Source organism: Hyperoodon ampullatus (assembly GCF_949752795.1).
Source record: "Hyperoodon ampullatus genome assembly, chromosome: 3".
Classification (NCBI taxonomy): Eukaryota; Metazoa; Chordata; class Mammalia; order Artiodactyla; family Ziphiidae; genus Hyperoodon; species Hyperoodon ampullatus.
The window spans coordinates 16,933,909-16,951,384 of record NC_136916.1 but is presented as its reverse complement, the minus strand read 5'-3'; the positions used below and the strand labels follow the sequence as shown (position 1 = coordinate 16,951,384).

General features: G+C 41.6%; 1 protein-coding gene across 6 annotated transcripts in view; it reads left to right on the top strand.

Annotated features, from left to right (window-relative positions):
* NRP1 (neuropilin 1) overlaps positions 1-17,476 on the top strand; it is a gene marked incomplete at both ends in the record, with an annotated part of 134,841 nt that overhangs the window by 43,852 nt on the left and 73,513 nt on the right. For all 6 annotated transcript variants that reach the window (XM_079700369.1, XM_079700368.1, XM_079700373.1 and 3 more), the window contains 2 exons: positions 11,017-11,198; positions 17,085-17,312. In XM_079700369.1, the coding sequence (XP_079556495.1) occupies positions 11,017-11,198; positions 17,085-17,312 (410 nt within the window). The remainder of the gene's footprint in view (positions 1-11,016; positions 11,199-17,084; positions 17,313-17,476) is intronic.

Here is a 17,476-nt window from a genome sequence, read left to right as displayed (position 1 = left end):
ATAACCAATGATTCTCTGCATATTTTGTTTTTTAACTAATTTCCATGTTGTAACATAAAAAATAGCCCTGGTTGACACTTGAAGTATTTTATGTCCATGATATATTTCTCATTATTTAAATGATTCCCTGTATCACAAATTGACCTGGGGTTACAGAATATATCCTAGGTTAGTTAGTAAGACTACTAGTAACCCAGTCACCTGCAGTTGAAACACCTGCTTTTTGACTTAATAGAATTTTAAATAATGAAAAATTCAAAAAAGAACAAATACCCTAAGCATGAATGCTTCGGACTCTAAACATGACTTACAGCAAACAGAACGCTGCTTTCAATAAACATGAGGGATTAAGAAACTCTCTCTACGACATGACCTATTTTTCTCCTGTGAATTTCTTTCTAGCATCATACATGAATCAGGCCCGTATCTAAAAGCTTCATATTCCTTGGCTGTGGTTAGCTCAGGGGTTTGTACTCTAAGTAAACCTTAAGGGTCTACTGAACAGAATAGCACCATTTTGACTTGGATTGGTGCCAACTGGCCATCATAAAAGTCAGCTCATCCTTTCTTTCACCATCGGTGTCACTAAAAGGAAAAGACATCTGTCTGTCACTAGACCCATTTTTCTTCAGCATTTTTTGCTTTCCACTTTTACAGAAAAAAAATGGTTGTCGTTACAGACTAAGGGACTTCCCCACTCCAGAATGAATAATCTCACCTACCTGATGCTGAAAAGGTTCTACTGTAATTACTGCAAAGAAAGAAAAAAAAGCCTTTAAAAAAATGAGTATTTGCCAACTTTAGTTCCTGCAGCTCTGATTAGCAAACTACCTAGATCCCCACTGAATAATTACTAATCAATCAGGAGGATTTTTTTTTAACTCTTAAAATTAGCACATTAGGTCCTATAGTCTAAAACGGAATTATGCCTTTATTTCTTTTTCCAAATAATTGAAAAGGAAACTTGCAGATTATGATCCTGCTATGCCTTAAGGCAGAGTCACTGCTTTTCCAGAACTGGAAGTTGTCCCCTGGTGCGTCCACTGTACCAACTGAGGGGGCTTTCTGAGCAAATTCAGCACTGCATGCTGATAGCACTAATCCAATTGCAGATCATTAAATCAGCTGGGTACATCAGTGGAAACACTTAACGGATTTAGTGATTTCTTTAAAAAAAAAAGTATTGTAGTATATATATTTTCTTTAACTCCATTTGTGACTATGGCTTTAATTGACTGATTTTTAGTGGTAGTACTAGGACAAGACCTACTGTCATTCCAAATAGTATTTTTCAGAGTATCAGGTTATGTCATCTTCTGAGAGTTAGCCATCTTCTGACTGATAGATCCCCCGGGAGATAACAATAGCCAAACTTCCTGTACTACCTAAACTACAGTCTGTCTTGAACTGTGTAGTATTATACCTTTTAGAAAATAAAGCTGTGCTCCATTGGGTTCTCTGTGCATTTGTCTCTTTGCTTCTCCTGCATTCCAGCCTCACTTGGAAGGGGACATCACCATGTAGTATTTCACTGAGTCCTCCCTATCATCTTGTAAGTTTAATTATCATTGTGTCCATTTTGCAGGTGAGCAACTGAGGCTCACAGACATTCATTAGTGACACTCAGCTAGTCAGTGACTGAGTGTGAGGACTTAATCGCAGCTGTCCCCGTTTGGCTAATTTGACGGTTGGCCAGGCAGGTGGCACCTCCTGCCCCACTGTTCCCTTTGAGACTTTGTGGGAGGTCAAAAATGGTGGGGCTTCTTGATAGATTAAAGGTGCAGGAGTGAGTCCTGAAGCTCAGAGCCCACATCAGAACCCAGCGTTTGACACCTGAGCTCTCTCTCCACTTTATCCCCCTGAGAAGCCTGAGAGAAGAGGCACAGAGGGGAGAGAACAGCCTTTATTTAAAACAAAACCCAAAACTTAAAGATATAAGTATTTAAAGTAAATAAGAAGGAAGTAAACGTGTCCAAGACGCCCCCTCTGTCCCTTTTTGATGGGTTGACTAGCTATATAAACTCATCTTGAGACAATCCATGAAAATAATTCTTTTTTTTTTCCCTGAGAACAGTGGAAAGTTGGCAAGAAGTAAAACTTTTCTATGAAATAGGGAGGCGAACAAGTTGTAAATGACGTTAATATCTTCCAGATGGCACCGTTTTACTTGGGAACCAAATTTATTGTAATTAAAGTCATGTGAATTTTCCTATAAATACTGAACTTTGCAAGTTTGACACTGGAAGACTCCATTACCTCGGAGCGTAGTTGTTTTAAAGGAGGCGTCCCTGGTCTTCCGTTTGAAATGCATCTTTGGATTTCATAATCGGAGTTAAACCATAAAGATATTTCCCCATGTGAAGGATTTTTTTATCTTCCATGCCAGTAAATCTTACTTATAAAGGGAGATTCCTCAGAAATGAGAAATTCAAACTCAAAGCACTTTCCCTGAAAATTATATATATTTTGACCATGATTTTACACCACATGTCTTGAGTTCTTTTCTATATTTATTTTTGAATGAAGCTATTATCACTCTTCTGTCTCTAGACATATGTGTTGGACAATCTCGGAGTGTCTGTTTTGCTTCAATCAGGAGAGCGTGACTCTCTCCAGAACCCTGCTTTCCTTTCTGCAGGCGAGGACCATTGTTGGCTGAAGGCTTTCAAACCAACAGCCGATGGGACCTGAGAACATTGAAATAGCTTCCAGCCTTGTGCAGTTCCCCACCCCTGCCCTTCATCTTACCCTGGATCGTTCTAGCCTTTGCCCTGCCAGGGGATGTAAGTGGACACTCCCTGCTGCCTGGGTTTGTACTGCAGCTTCCAAGCTCCATGCGTCCATCCAGAGCTGGGTCTGAGCGACAGGCAGAATCCCAAGATCCTTGGCCCCTGGTTACACACATCTTCTCCCAGTTACTCAATCACCTATTAATCTAGGTGCTGCTGTACAGGGACTTTGCAGATTTAATTAAGTTGCCAAATCAGTTGGCCTCGAGAAAGGGAGGTTATCCTGGGTGAGCCTGGCCTAATCAGGTGAACCCTCACTAGGGACTCAGCTTTTCCTGAGGACTTTTGAAGCATAGGAAGAATCCAATGTGAGGGAAAGTCTCTCTGTTGCTGGCTTTGAAGCTGGAGAGGGCCAGCTCCCTTGTATGGCAAGGAAGGTGGGTGGCCCCTGGGATCTGAGAGCAGCCCCCAGTTGGCAGCCAGCAAGGAAATGGGGACTGCAGTCCCACAACTGCAGGAAACTGAATTCCGGCACAGCAGTGTGAGCTGTGACAAAAACAGAACTCAGATAAGAACGCGACCCTGCAGACACTTGATTTCCATCTTGTGATACGTTGAGCAGAGACCCCAGCCAGGCCAGACCAGACTTCTGACCTACAGACTCTGAGCTAATAAGTGTGTGCTGTTTTAAGCCCCTACGTTTGGGGTGACTTGTTATGCAGCAACTGGAAGCTGTCTGCTACCTGCTGAATGTTTATTATCTCAGTTTCTTTCTTTCCAGTTGGTCTTGACCAGCTGTGACCCACTGCCTTTGATTATCCCTTTGTATTACTACAGTGAAAACCATTTAATCTTTCTTTTTACTCCAGTAAAAGTTTTTCCTTAAATATTTCTTTCTTTACTTTTGTAATATCTCATTTCCTGGGACTGTTTGCTCATATACATATTATGTTATTATCTAACCTATTAATGATCCATTTTTCTATGGCTGCAGTAAAATTATTGATATTCGTTATTATGGCCCTGAGGCATTACAGAAGCTTAAAAATGAAAATTTTAATGTGTGAGATCAGCTTTATGAGTTTTACTGTACTCTGATTATTTGAGAAGGGGTTATCTGACTATCACACATAAAGAAATCTTTATTGAGCTTTAATCAGAGGAGCCACACAGCAGAGGTATCAGGTGGACTCTATGGCATTGGAACTTCCTGGAGGAGAACGATCTGGAAGCCTGTGCACAAGTAACAAGAGTAACACCATGTGGGCCTTTGAGGAGGCCAGTGGCATTAAACAAAAGACAGTGTTTGCAGCAACTTTTTGTTCCAAGAAAGGTGAGATGTTTGACGTCCCATTTCCCATCAGTGGAGTAGGTTGCTGGAGAGATGGTTTGACTGAAGTACATCCAGCAGCCACTGAGCAAAGCTGCCTGGTTGTCTAGCACCAGGCTCCCCTGGGCTCTGTGGTGTGGCCCAGGCCAGCCAGCGGTCGTACCTGCACCCTGACACTTGTGCTCATCTTGAAGTTCAGTAGACACTAGACCCTCGGTCTCCTCATAGCTGAAGCCTGAGTTTGGGTGATAAGATCAGTGAAGGAACTTGATGGTGGGGCAGTGGAAATGCCACTCAGATGCTAACCTGCTACCCCAATGTCTCACGGGCAGCCACCCCCAACTGGAAAAAAATGCAGACAGTGTCAGTGGCATTTTACTTTGTGCAAATACGCATAAACACACGACAGGTAGAGAAGTGATAGTGCCGTGGATTAGAAGTTAGACTCACGGGGTGTATGGAAAGTACTACTAGAATAGAAGTAAGAAAAACAGAATTTTAGAAAGTGTTCTAACAAATGCAAATGAGCCCCAGGTCGAGGCTAATGTCCTACAGTCCTGCTCATAATCCACAGAGTGCATATAGAAAGAAAAAGATAATATATATATATATATGAACAAATATATCTCTAGGAAAAATATATGCCATTATTTTAATGAAGGAACAATTACTTTATAAACCTAGAAACAAACTTGAAAGGGGACTATGCCAATGTAATAAACAAAGAAATATCAGTTCACGGTACAAATTTTAAAATTTTGTAGGGATTTAGAATGACTTTCATAGAAATTGGTATTTGACCCTAGGCCCGGGGGCTGGAGGGACAGCAGCCCAGTCACAGCCCAGCCTCTCTGTTCCTCTGAAAGTGCTGTGGGATTCTCTGCCGTTCCGCCAGCTCAGGCCCTCTCCCCCGCTCTGAATCTAGGCTTTGCCAGCTCCATCCTGGGGGTGCTGCACCAGGCTGGCTCCAGCCTTGGGGGTCGTCAGAAGGTCCTGCCCTTCCCATCTACCCATCCTGGGGATGCAGGCTCTACCTCCGCCCCGTCTTTAGTGGAGCCATCTGTGTTCAGGCCCAGGGTGCTGGCACTAGGGAGAGAACGAAATCACAGCTACCTTTCAGCCCCACTCCTATTTCTATTGTCCAGACCGGGTTTGGGTTCTAGCCACGTGTTCCCTGAACATTAGCCTGAGCGGGAGGACCAGGATAGCTCCAGGAGGAATCCCATTCAGTGGCCACCATCAACTACACTGAAACTTTCAACTCATGTGACTCCTGAAAGGCAAGGGCTCTCGCCGTCTCTGTCTCTGTCTCTATCTCTCACATGCACACCTGCACATATACCTTTGCACACACCAGGATGCTTGTTTGTACAGCTCTAAGCACACTGTTAAGAAAACAATCAACAATCAGTGAGGGCTTCCCTGGTGGCGCAGTGGTTGAGAGTCCTCCTGCCGATGCAGGGAACGCGGGTTCGTGCCCCGGTCCGGGAAGAACCCCCATGCCGCGGAGCGGCTGGGCCCATCAGCCATGGCCGCTGAGCCTGCGCGTCCGGAGCCTGTGCTCCGCAACGGGAGAGGCCACAGCAGTGAGAGGCCCGCGTACCGCAAAAAAAAAGAGAAAAAAAGAAAACAACCAATGAAGTGTTCATTGATGTGGCATTTTCTAGCAACAATGACCAGTTGACCAGTTGTTCATGACTAATTCTAAAATAATAAGCCATACCCATCTCCCACCCTCAAAAAATATGTATGAAAGGGAGTAACAAGAGCAGATACTAGAATCAAACTTGTCCCCCACTGGGCAGTGTGGAAAAGATACTAATTATTTCATTCATGTGTCTCTTACCCGGTGCTTCTACTGCTCTGAGCTCCTTGTGGGATGGTACCACCTAATAATCTTCCTCCTGGGATTACTGTAAAGACCATGTTAGACAATAATCTGAGAGTATCTTGTAACAGGGAAGTTACTATACAAAATGGCAAGTATTACTGCCAGCATTTCAGAAAGTATAAGATCAAATCAGATTCACTTTAACTTTCTAGTATCCCCCAAAAATGTATCACACAAGGAGCCTCATTGATCCCATTGTTTTAAAAACAAAAGGCAAAGCCTTTGATTTATTTCCAAATAAAACATCAAAAAAGATAGTGTTTTCTGACCAAGAAATATAAAATTGTTAGCTGGGCAATAAGGTATTGATTTGCTACTTCGTATGTAAGTAGTTAATGCTTTCAAAATAAATTTGATTAAAAAAGAATACTTGTCCATTGTAAAAATCTTGAAAAATACAGAAATAATCTCACTACCCAGAGATAAACACTTGTTAATAGCTTGCATATTTCCCTCCTGTTCTTTTACTTCATATGAATGAAAATTGAGGATATACTGCGTAAAGTTTTTTTCACTTACTTATCATAAGCATTTTTCCTTTGTTATAAAAAACCTTTTGTTGAACATGCTTTTTAATGGCTGAATAATATTCCTCAATATGAATGTACATAAATTCCTTCTTATCTTCTTCTTGTCTGCCTTATTTCCATTTTTCCCCATTATTATAAAGCTTCAGGCAATACTCTGCATACATATTTGACATTACTCCAGATTAGTTCCTTTGAATAGATTTCTAAAAATGCTTTTACTACATGAGTCTATGAACCTTATAAAAGGCTTTTCATGTATTAATCTTGATTAGAACCTTGCAAGGAAGCCAGAACATTTAGGGGGTGGGTCATGTAAAACTGCTCAGAAACACCAATGCAAACTAATTGGCCCCTCCAAACTCCATCATCGTATATTTTTATATCCAACTCCTCTTTCTAATACTCTGAGGAAAAAAAAATCTGTTCTCTTCTGGGGAAGAGGGAAGGTAATTCTTGGACAACAATACAGTAATCGTTTACAGCTTGTTCAGTTGGGATAGCTATTAATGCCTTGTGTAAAATAAACAAAGATCCAAAGAAACACATTTTTGTAGGTGAAAATTATGTTAGCCAACATCATTTCTCACTCTGGTTTATGATGTCAGGTATCAAATTTCTCCATTATTAACGTACGTATGTATGTGAGGGGAGAGCCTCTTGAAGGAGATTAAAAAGACACCATTACCCAAAATCCCCCTTCCTAACAACTTGAGAATGTCCAGAAGCTGTCAGGGGGTTGGTACAGTAGCTCCCCGTACAGACAACACCCTGCAGAGGATTCGGGTTTTTTTTTTTTCCCATTAACAGACCCCACCATAGAGTCAAGGGTCATTTGTACTCACAGGAGAAAACCCGACTTAAGTAAAGTGTGCTATTCGTCTATTCAGCACCGCATACCTAGAAAGCCTCCCAAAGCACTCTTTAGTGACTGAAGACATTTCTCATTTTCCCATCACTTTTCCCTTTCCTTGGCCATTTTCCTAAAACCATAATTCAAACTTTCCAGAAGAAAAAAAAAATCTCTGAGTAATCCTTTCAAGAATTCTTAGAAGGAAATCTTTATTCTTTTATCACTCTTATGGGAAACCAAACTCGTGATTAGTATTAGGTTTGAAAATGTTTTCACCACCCACATATACCTGGGTAGGTGAGAGCGGGGGTTATGGAAGCAAGAAGGCGCGGGGCTTGAGAAGCATGAGCTTAAAGCCAGGGATACGCATGGAAGAGCCACCCAGGGCCGCACACCTGAGAACTGAAACCTTGGGAAAGCGTCTTTAATTGTAAGAAGGTTAGGTAGAGAGATCTATGCCTTATTCCCGGTAAACGTGGGCTGCTTTACCATTATTAGCGCAGGAAGGGAAAGGTTTGAGGTAGAAGATTGATGAAGAGAAATGGGGAGTGGGGGGGAATTCCCTGGCGGTCCAGTGGGTAGGACTCCATGCTTCCAATGCAGTGGGCCCGTGTTTGATCGCTGGTCGGGAACTAAGATCTCACAGGCTGCGCGGCACGGCCAAAAATAAATTTTTTTTTTAATTAAAAAAGAGAGGGATGAGAAGATGGCTAAATCCACTTGATGTTGGTGTTCCTGCGATGAAACGTGGGGGGGTGAGGTCTGAGGAAGGCTTTCCTGCACAGGTGGGCGGTGCACTTTGGACCCAGACGCAGCCTCTTGGTCACCTGGAACATTCTTTTTCCAGAGCCGGGCTCCAAAGGGACAGACGGGTTAACTTTGTGATTCCCTCCTCTAGCTTTTATAAATTAGATTCCCAAGATTCCCCAGATCTCCTCCCGCAGCCTGAGCTTGTCGGTTCTGGATGTGAGTCAGATAGGTACCTCCAGGCTCACCTGCGCAGGTCTTTGGTTCCAGGACTGAGGATCTTAACATCCCAAGGAACGTGGTGCTTGCCGCCCCGGCAGCAGTAACAGAGCAGTGCAGCCGTCTGGGGGATCGAAATTTGCAAACTCAGGATCCTGGGCCTCAGGCCAATGCAGGCGGGGTGCGTCGCTGTGGCGACACATTTAGTCTCTGGGGAGGGATGCTGGCACACCAGCTGCATTCCTGACACCACGTTTGCCAGCGAGAAACTTATGGGGTGGAACTGGTCTCAACTCCAGAGGGAGAAGCAAGCTGCTTTCTTAACTTCCTTGGCAGTATCACCCTTTGCAATTTTTACGCATACACCCTCTTGAATATTTACATGAACTGCTATCTGTGATACATTTGGGGGCCCTGTTGGATGGTAGAAAGTGCTAAAATGATAGCAGCATCCCAGTTTATAAATGTAACTATTGTATCCCTGAATAATCCCATTGCCTAAAATTGGCACTTAAGATGCGATGATTTATCTCTTGCTGGGTAGAGCATCCAATCCCTCTGCCCCTTTTCAAAATAGCTTTTACTGTTGCCAAGAGGAGAGCCTAGTATTTACTACTAGAAGAAAATGTGAATTAAAAGACTGGCTTCATCCACTGCTGTAATTCCCCAGCAGTCTAATAGCTGAGTTCTGTCATACCTGGGAGAAAGGTCTCCTCACAGAAATGCCCTTACTTCTTCAGAATGCCTGACCCACCTCTCCTATCTGTGTCTGGAAGGCAAAATGCACTAGGATGTGGCCACTTAGTATTCAGACCATGTCGAGATGCAAGTAAAAAGCCTATAGAGTGGAGCTGGACGCACAGTCGCCAGGCCAAACGCAGTCAACAGCTCAAATCACAGTTAAATTATAAGCAAGCGTGGGGCAAACCACGCAGACCTGTCTAGTCAATGAACCAGCAGAGATAAAAGGAATTACTGCATAAATGCCAACTTGTGAGGCTTTCATGAGTACAGAGATGGGGTTCTTTCCAGCTGCCCTCGGTTGACTATAAAAAGTCCCTGAGGATTTTGAAGGTAACGCTGTCTTCCTCCTCCTCCTCCTTTGTCTTGTCTTAACATGCAAAGCATCTCCCAGTGTCTAGAGAAACAAACAATTCCTCTGTGTAGCTCCATAGTTTTGCAAAGGGACAGCGATGCTAGCCGGCCAATGATTTTACTCCTGGAATCAGCAGATACAGCAGAGGAAATTCAGTTACTACAATAATTCACATACACTAGTGCTTCATTCATTCAGTGTCAGCTTTATTTTCTTCTTGATATATACAAAGCTGGCACAATTTTAACTGATGAGGTAATGTCATTTTTAATTTAGAGAGCCTTAAGCTGTCCACTTTAACTCTTGATAGCATCTTTGCAGTTGTCTCGTGAGACTTTACGTAAACATAAGTCATGTGTCCTGGACAGTTTGAAAAGGATTGCTAAGGATGGCGTTGGTCATCATGAAGATTTCCCACACTTTGATCTCTTTAAAATTGCCAGATACAGTTTATGTTACTGCCATATTTTAGCCATTTCTGAAATTAATATATCCCAGGACTTTTGAACCAAGTTAAACACAAAAATAATATTTTGCAATGAATGGATTGTAATGTCTTCATGTCAGTTCTAGAAGAAGTATGGAAGACAAATCAGATTATCTGGCTCCTAGGTGACTTGGCCAATAAAACGAAAAGAAAGAGCAAGACACTAAGAAATAGATAATGCCGAACAAAAAAAGTCTTCCTGTTTTCCTGGGGGAATGCTAGTTTACTGGAGATGGATTTCCACCTTTTAGTGAAAAAAATGGTCCAAACACATGCATTATCTCAGTGCAATCTTTAGGGTAATATTTTATTGCTACTTCCTTCATCATTTGTCTGCTTAGTGTATTATTAAGCCTGAATTTTTTAAAAAATTAAAAAAATTTTTAAATTTGATGGTTTCAAGTGTGTCATATTTCCATTTCAAATGACAATATTCCTTTAAAGGTAATAAGGCTGGTAGTAAATAAAGTTACTTTCCATTTTTAAATAAACTTTTTTCTTTGCAGAGATTACGTTCTGCAATTCAAGTTGTAGTTTGGGGAGAGGATGATCTGTGTTTTGACCACAGTGGATACTGAGAGTTTTTTTTTTTTTTCTAAGAAGCCTGGAGCTTAGTGGAATTGAGTTAAATAGTAAAGAATCTGTTTATTATTCTGTGGCCATATGTTTAGAGGGTCGCTCACAGAAATCAAAGTATTATTTATGGAGAGCTCCAGCCAAGGAGACATTTTGAATTCCTAAAAGAACTTCACAGTTTGAAAAGAATGCATAGCATTATGTATTGACAACCCCCCAACCCCAGACAAAGGAACACAATTTAATAAAAGAGAATTGTGCTCATGAGATTTTCCTTTTTCTTGTTAATTGGTTACTTTAACTGACATTGTCTGCAAGTATAATGGACACTATTATTCTTAATAGTTCTGTGTTGCCAGATGATGTATATGGACATGATGTAGTCCATTTTAATTATTTCATTTTGCTAGACTTTTTTCCCTCTCCATGAAATCCAGCAGTGAATGCAGATAGCAGTTTTGCTCCTGACAGATGGTGGTGGAGAATGATGGTTTCTAAATTACTGAAATTAAAAGGACTTTTCTCGTTAACCTGATGTTTTCTTCCATCTTTGTGTCTTAGGTATGACTACGTGGAGGTCATCGATGGAGAAAATGAAAATGGGCGTTTATGGGGAAAGTTCTGTGGAAAGATTGCCCCTTCTCCTGTCGTGTCTTCAGGGCCATTTCTCTTTATCAAATTTGTCTCTGATTATGAGACACACGGGGCAGGATTTTCCATACGTTATGAAATTTTCAAGAGAGGTGAGTAACTTACAGGAGAACAAGTGTGACTAAGTGGTCATTAACATTGCTTGAGCTCGCGAGAGACAAAGTGAAAAGAGAGACAAGGAGTAACGTTTTTAAACTTTTGGTAAAACGTCATATATTCCCATTACAAAAATGTTGGAAAATACTTTAAACAAAGGAAAATTACCCAGTGTATGGAGGAAGCATGTTTAAAAAAACTTTTTAAATGTATTTTAAGCATCACAATTTCATCATTCTAATACGCTGACCAGTGTTTATAAGGTATATACTCTGTAAAACTCCTTTAATGTTCCTTTAAGAACATTTATTCTTATTTTTCCTATTCAAAAATAAGTTTGATCTACTCTTGAAGTTTCATTTCTTTAGTTAAAAATGCATGAGTCCCTCTTACCTTAAAGTCATGTACATCTTCCCTTTTTTTTTTTAACACCTCATTTAAGTTTATTCTTTTTCTTAACATCTTTATTGGGGTATAATTGCTTTACAATGTTGTGTTAGTTTCTGCTGTATAACAAAGTGAATCAGTTGTATGTATACATATATCCCCATATCCCCTCCCTCTTGCCTCTTCCCTTTATTTTATTGCAAAATTCAAAACTGGTATTTCCCAGGAAACGCAAAGCAGTAGTTCACTAGCCTTAGAGTTTCTAAAGCTATTGGAAGAAGAAGAGGCTTTCTATTGATGGAGGCATGGTTGGGGAAAGAACTTCCTGGAGGAACAAAATAGTAATGCTTTAAATGGCCTTCCCCTTCCAAATTAATTAGCAGATGCCCTCTGCAGAATAATCACTTACTAATCTTCTGTCACAATGGTATATATTGGGATGGGATAGAATCTGAGAATGTATAGTCTCCCAGCTTTGAGGAATTAAACACACATATCAATTGATAAACATTGTAGCTTTATCTGGATGTCACTGTTTTTCACCACAGCCTGTAGGTTCCTGCTGTGTGCTCAATTCACCCTTCCCTTTTAAGTGGACATTAATGTGTGGGAGACCTTCCAGGGACAGAGGCTCAAGATTTAAATATATTGTCCTGGAATATAGGAAAAAGAGCTTTATTTAACAGAAAAAAATCCAGCCACACCAAATACAAAAGCCTAAGATCCTCTGGGTCGGTGGCCACCGAGAATAACAAAAAAGAGAGTTCTAAGTGTTTCTGGGAGCATTGGCACAACTTCTTTAAATTTCAAAGAAATCTGGTACTGTCCCATATAAATACGGATAGATGGAGAGAACTTTCTTCAGAAATTCATCTGAGCGCATGCTTAGAAAACCTTTAGTATAAATAACAGCAGACATAGGACCTGAGTGTGTTCACATGATTACATATGGACATACCTCCTTGTGTCGAGAGCTGTTTGACCTATATAAATCCACGTATGTGTATGTACACACATGCACAAACACGCACATTTGCTTGCTGACCTGCATGTGACAGCATCAAAGAAAGAAAATGTCAGAAAAGGAGGCAAGAATAACTTTTCATTGTCAGTGTTTCTCAAAGATCTGAAGATGGTGGATGGAGAAAGAGCAAGATCCTACCTAAGTCACTAACAATTCTTCAGCTTCCTTCCAGATGAACTCATCCCCACACTTCTGTTAGTCTCAGATGCACAGTGATTTCCGCCCTTTTTCCCCCTCAATTCCGTCCTTGAGACTCGAAGCCTTATTTTCTTCTTTCTCTTCTTGCCTCCCTACATCCAATATGGCTGCCAGTTCTTTTGGATTTTCGTCCAAAAGTCTCAAAGAGTCATGGCTTCAGAAATCTTGAATCACCGTGCTGTACACCTGAACCTTTTATAATCTTGTAAATCAACTACACCTCAATTAAAAAGAGAGGGAGTCACAGCTTCCTTTCCACGTCCATTGCCATTGACCAGACAAGCCTGCCTTGTGGTTATCCCCATGTTATCGTATCCTAACACAGCTTCTCAAATAGTCATCAAACGACTGTCCCCAAAACACCTATGGCAGGTGTCTGTCACCTGTCGGGTCAAGTCCTCCAAGGTCAAGCTCAAGCCTTGACATCAGCTGCTCCCAACCTTCCCGGCTTCACTCTTACAAACCCACAACCTGGCTTCCTGCCCCAGGTTGGTGTGCTGAGTGAGGTCCAGCAGACCTGCATGTGAATTTTGATTAGGCTTCTGACCATCTGTGTGAATATTCAGAGCTTTGGATTCCTCATCTGAGAAATGGATGACAGTATCTAGCACAGGCTCTTTGTGAAGATCAGCTGAAATGAAAACATGTAGCCAGTGCCTGTCCCAGAAGATGCATCCAATGCACACTAGCTGTTACAATGATTATAGATAAAGGGGGTGCTTTATCCAGATTTCACAGCCCTCCCTCTCTTCTGGTTTAAGCCTTTTAACCTCCATGGAAACCAGGCTCTAAGCTTATTCCTCTTAATTAATGTACTTTTTATTTTCCTACACTTGTACCCAGCTTGTCCTTTATAGACACACACACAAATATACACATATACAAACTGTATGTATATATATACACACACACACAACTATGTTTCACTAACCAAATGGTTTTCCTGAGTAATCCCAAATTTCTTCATGTGTTCATGTATCATTTCCCAGCTAAATCGGTACCACCTAAAAAATGCAAAGAAAACATCTTTCTTTCTCACTCATTGCACATATTGTAGTCCTTATAGATACTCCATAAAATCATGAACTAGGAGAATACATTCACGAACACATAGACAGGTTCACGGGCGTTCTTTCCTCGAAAGCCATATAATGATGTTATAGAATCTCCATTCTTTTGAAAACATAGCACTTCTTCCAGGCTGCAGCAATTTCAGGTTTCCTCGAAACACATAAATTAGACTAATCATAGTTGAACCAATACATTAATTTTTCACTTGTTGACCTTGAGGTTTTCTGACAGTAGATTACAGGGCCATTTCTGCATCCCTAGGGCTGCATTTCCAGAGGACCACCTTTGCCTGACAGTGGTGGCCAGTCCTCACCTCTTCCCCATGCCTCCTGGAGCCCCCTGGACACCCCAGTCCTCTCCTTGGGTACCACATTCCCCTTCTGCAGGTGTCTTCCCAGATGCTAAAACCTTGGGCTACCAGCCCTAAAGTGATTTCCATTCACTGGAAGAAATTTCTCTAGGAAACCCCAGCCTGCACACCTCCCACTCTGCCTCTGTCCTTCCCTGGGTCTGGGTCATACAGGCCCAGATGCTGGAAGAAGCTGTATCCATTTCCCGTGGGTCTCAGTGAGGGAGGGGGTAGCACTTATTGAGAGAGGGATTGGTCACTTCATATGTTATTTGACTAAAAGTCTGTACATTTAATAATAATTCCAAAGAGAATATTTTAGCTCATCATTATCCATCCTTATGGTCCTTAACAATGAAATGTGGGATGCCTGTGGCTACACAGGATGCTCTCAGTCTTACAAATAGCGGGGAAAGCATGGTGTCACTGGCTGCCAATGCTGTGTGTGCACCCCTCACCCCAGTAGCTCACTCACTCCTGGGCACACCAGCTGCTCGCCCTTAGTCCTGTTTACGGCTTGTGTATTCACCATGGGATTCCTCAACCCACTCCCGCCATCATCGTTTTTGGGGAAGTGCTCACTCAACTGTGGCAAACTTACACAACAGGGATTAAGGAACCGAGTAAAACAAATTTTGATGTATAATGGAGGAAGTAGGAAATTACAGAAGCTTTGAGTTTGAAAGGAATTTTTTTCAAATTCTAAAGCCCACCTCCCATTTGTGATGCACAGAATCTGAGGACCAGGAAGGTTAAGAGGCCACGGAGGCTACACAGCAGGTCAGTGATAAAGGCAGGACTAGAGCTCAGAGTTCCTGGTGCTCCATCCAGCTGTCTTCCACTTCCCCATGGAATGTCCCCAGCCTTTGTCAAAATATGTTAGAAAACCTGGGCTAGCTTCTAAAGGGATCTGACATGACAAGGATATACAGTGAAAGCATGGGAATTTATCTGATTTTGAAATTATGCCCTTAATTCCTGTCATTTTTTTCTCTCATTAAATCTTAACCTAACCTGGGTAATTTTATTTTTTTAAGAAGGAGAAAATATTGGAACCTACATTAAACTCTCCTGTTTGCTTTGCCAGCCAAATCCCCAGGGAGGAGGTTGGAGGTCTCCAGAGTCACTGTTCCTACATCTTGGAAATCAAATTCTAAAGGGTTCCCAATTACCTACATATAAATGACTTTGTCAATTAATGACAAATTGGCATAGTCATCTCAGAAGCCACCAAATAGCTTAGAAGCAACCAAATAGCTTAGAAGCATATTATAAATTAGACACACATTTCACAGTCTCTTTACCTGAAATTCACATGGCAAAATGCCACATGGTAATAACTTTTTAACCAGAATCAAATAGATAAGCATTCGAGGCCATCATGCTAAAGGGTGAGCCCCATTGTAGAAGGCTTGGGAAGGTATTCAAGTCAGAACTCTACCAACCAGGTTTATTGTGCCCTCTACTAAGTAGTCTTCTTCGTCTCCAGGGCCATGGCTATCTAATATGTGCATGGAGAGAAAGCGATTGATTTGTTTTTTCAACAGGCTGCCAGATGCGCTGAGGAGGAGATTCAGCTTACTAGCCCTCGCCACTAAAAATAGAGATCTGCTAGTTAAATTTAATGTGTATTAATGCCTAATATGTTGCCTTTAGTACTTGGCACTTTGGAAGAATATTTAGTTAAGAACAAGCTCAACAAGCCTCCTTATTTAGAGTTGGATCCTTACACTTCCTTGAAGGGTCCCCATCAGTGAGGCAACAGTCCGGGAAAATAATTGTTGAACTGAACATCCCCAGATTGGATCCTGAGATTCAAAAGGGTCAGGTCATCTCTGTTTCCCAGGGAGCCCTAAGAGCTCTTTGACAATCAGGGCAGCAGTAGTGGGGATAAGGGGCAGAAGCTGATAGGCTGATGTCCCTGTCCATGTAGATGGGCAGTTTTCAATTGTGTGGTGAATAGCACCCTATTCAGTGCTGATTCCATGAACTGAAATTGTGGTTATTCATGTAGTCATAAGGATGACTTGCAATATATGTAGTTTAAATTACAGATCACTGTAATTTGGTGTCGTGATAACACTGAACCGTCACTTAAATTACACGTTATAAATATATACATTAACACATACACATATATTAACATTTTAGAATGACCTCCTGTACTGTATCTGATACTTTGGAGAAGGTTAAGATGTCAACATTGGTATCAGGTGACTTGTAGCCACAGGACCTGCCTCCCAGTTTACCATGCCCCCACTAACACCCACAGTTTACTGGCACACCTGTGTCAACACCGTTCCAAATGAGTCACTCACCCTGCGTACATGTACGAATTACCTTTCACATTTGGTTTGTCAAAGAGGCAGAGGTCACATCTGGTAGAGTTACTGAGTCACTGGTGTAGGAATCTGAAACCCAAACTCCCTCCACTGACTTCTCTCCCTTGCCTTTGTAAATGTTCTATTTCACCAGTAAAGGGCTGTCAGCCTCAAGATTTAAAGATTTAAGCTTGAAGGGGCTGTAATTATTTCTCTAGGGCTCTGTCGAGATTTCTGTAGCTTACTCATTCAATGTTCCCACATGATTTTGTATTTGTCATTTTTTTTCTCTGCAACAGCAGAAGTTTTTAAATGGCTCCACACAAATGGAAAACTAAGGTGAACACAATAAATCTGAACTTGACTTTCCGTACCTATCACCACGGCGAAAAGGCTGAGTAAGGGGTGATTAGGGCCGTGATTATAATGGTGGGCTTTTATTAGAAAGATAAACCGTCGTTGCCCAGGTTATTTCTTGGTAAGGTCATTTAAGTGGAATTTTCACTTTGCTCCTTTTTTCTTTTACTTATAGGTCCTGAATGTTCCCAGAACTACACAACACCTAGTGGGGTGATAAAGTCCCCAGGATTCCCTGAAAAATATCCCAACAGCCTAGAATGCACCTATATTATCTTTGCACCAAAGATGTCGGAGATTATCCTGGAATTTGAAAGCTTTGACCTGGAGGCTGACTCAAATCCTCCTGGGGGGATGTTTTGCCGCTATGACCGGCTAGAAATCTGGGATGGATTCCCTGATGGTAAGAATGGCAGGAAGCACCCCCAAAAGGGAAGGATCTGGGGGAAGGGTCCTGGGATCCTTTTACAAGCATCATGACACATGCATCACTTTAAAAAGTAGCTCAAAAGGAGGAGGCAAAACAAAGCAAAACAGTAACTTTCTTTATGCAGAGCTATGATGAAA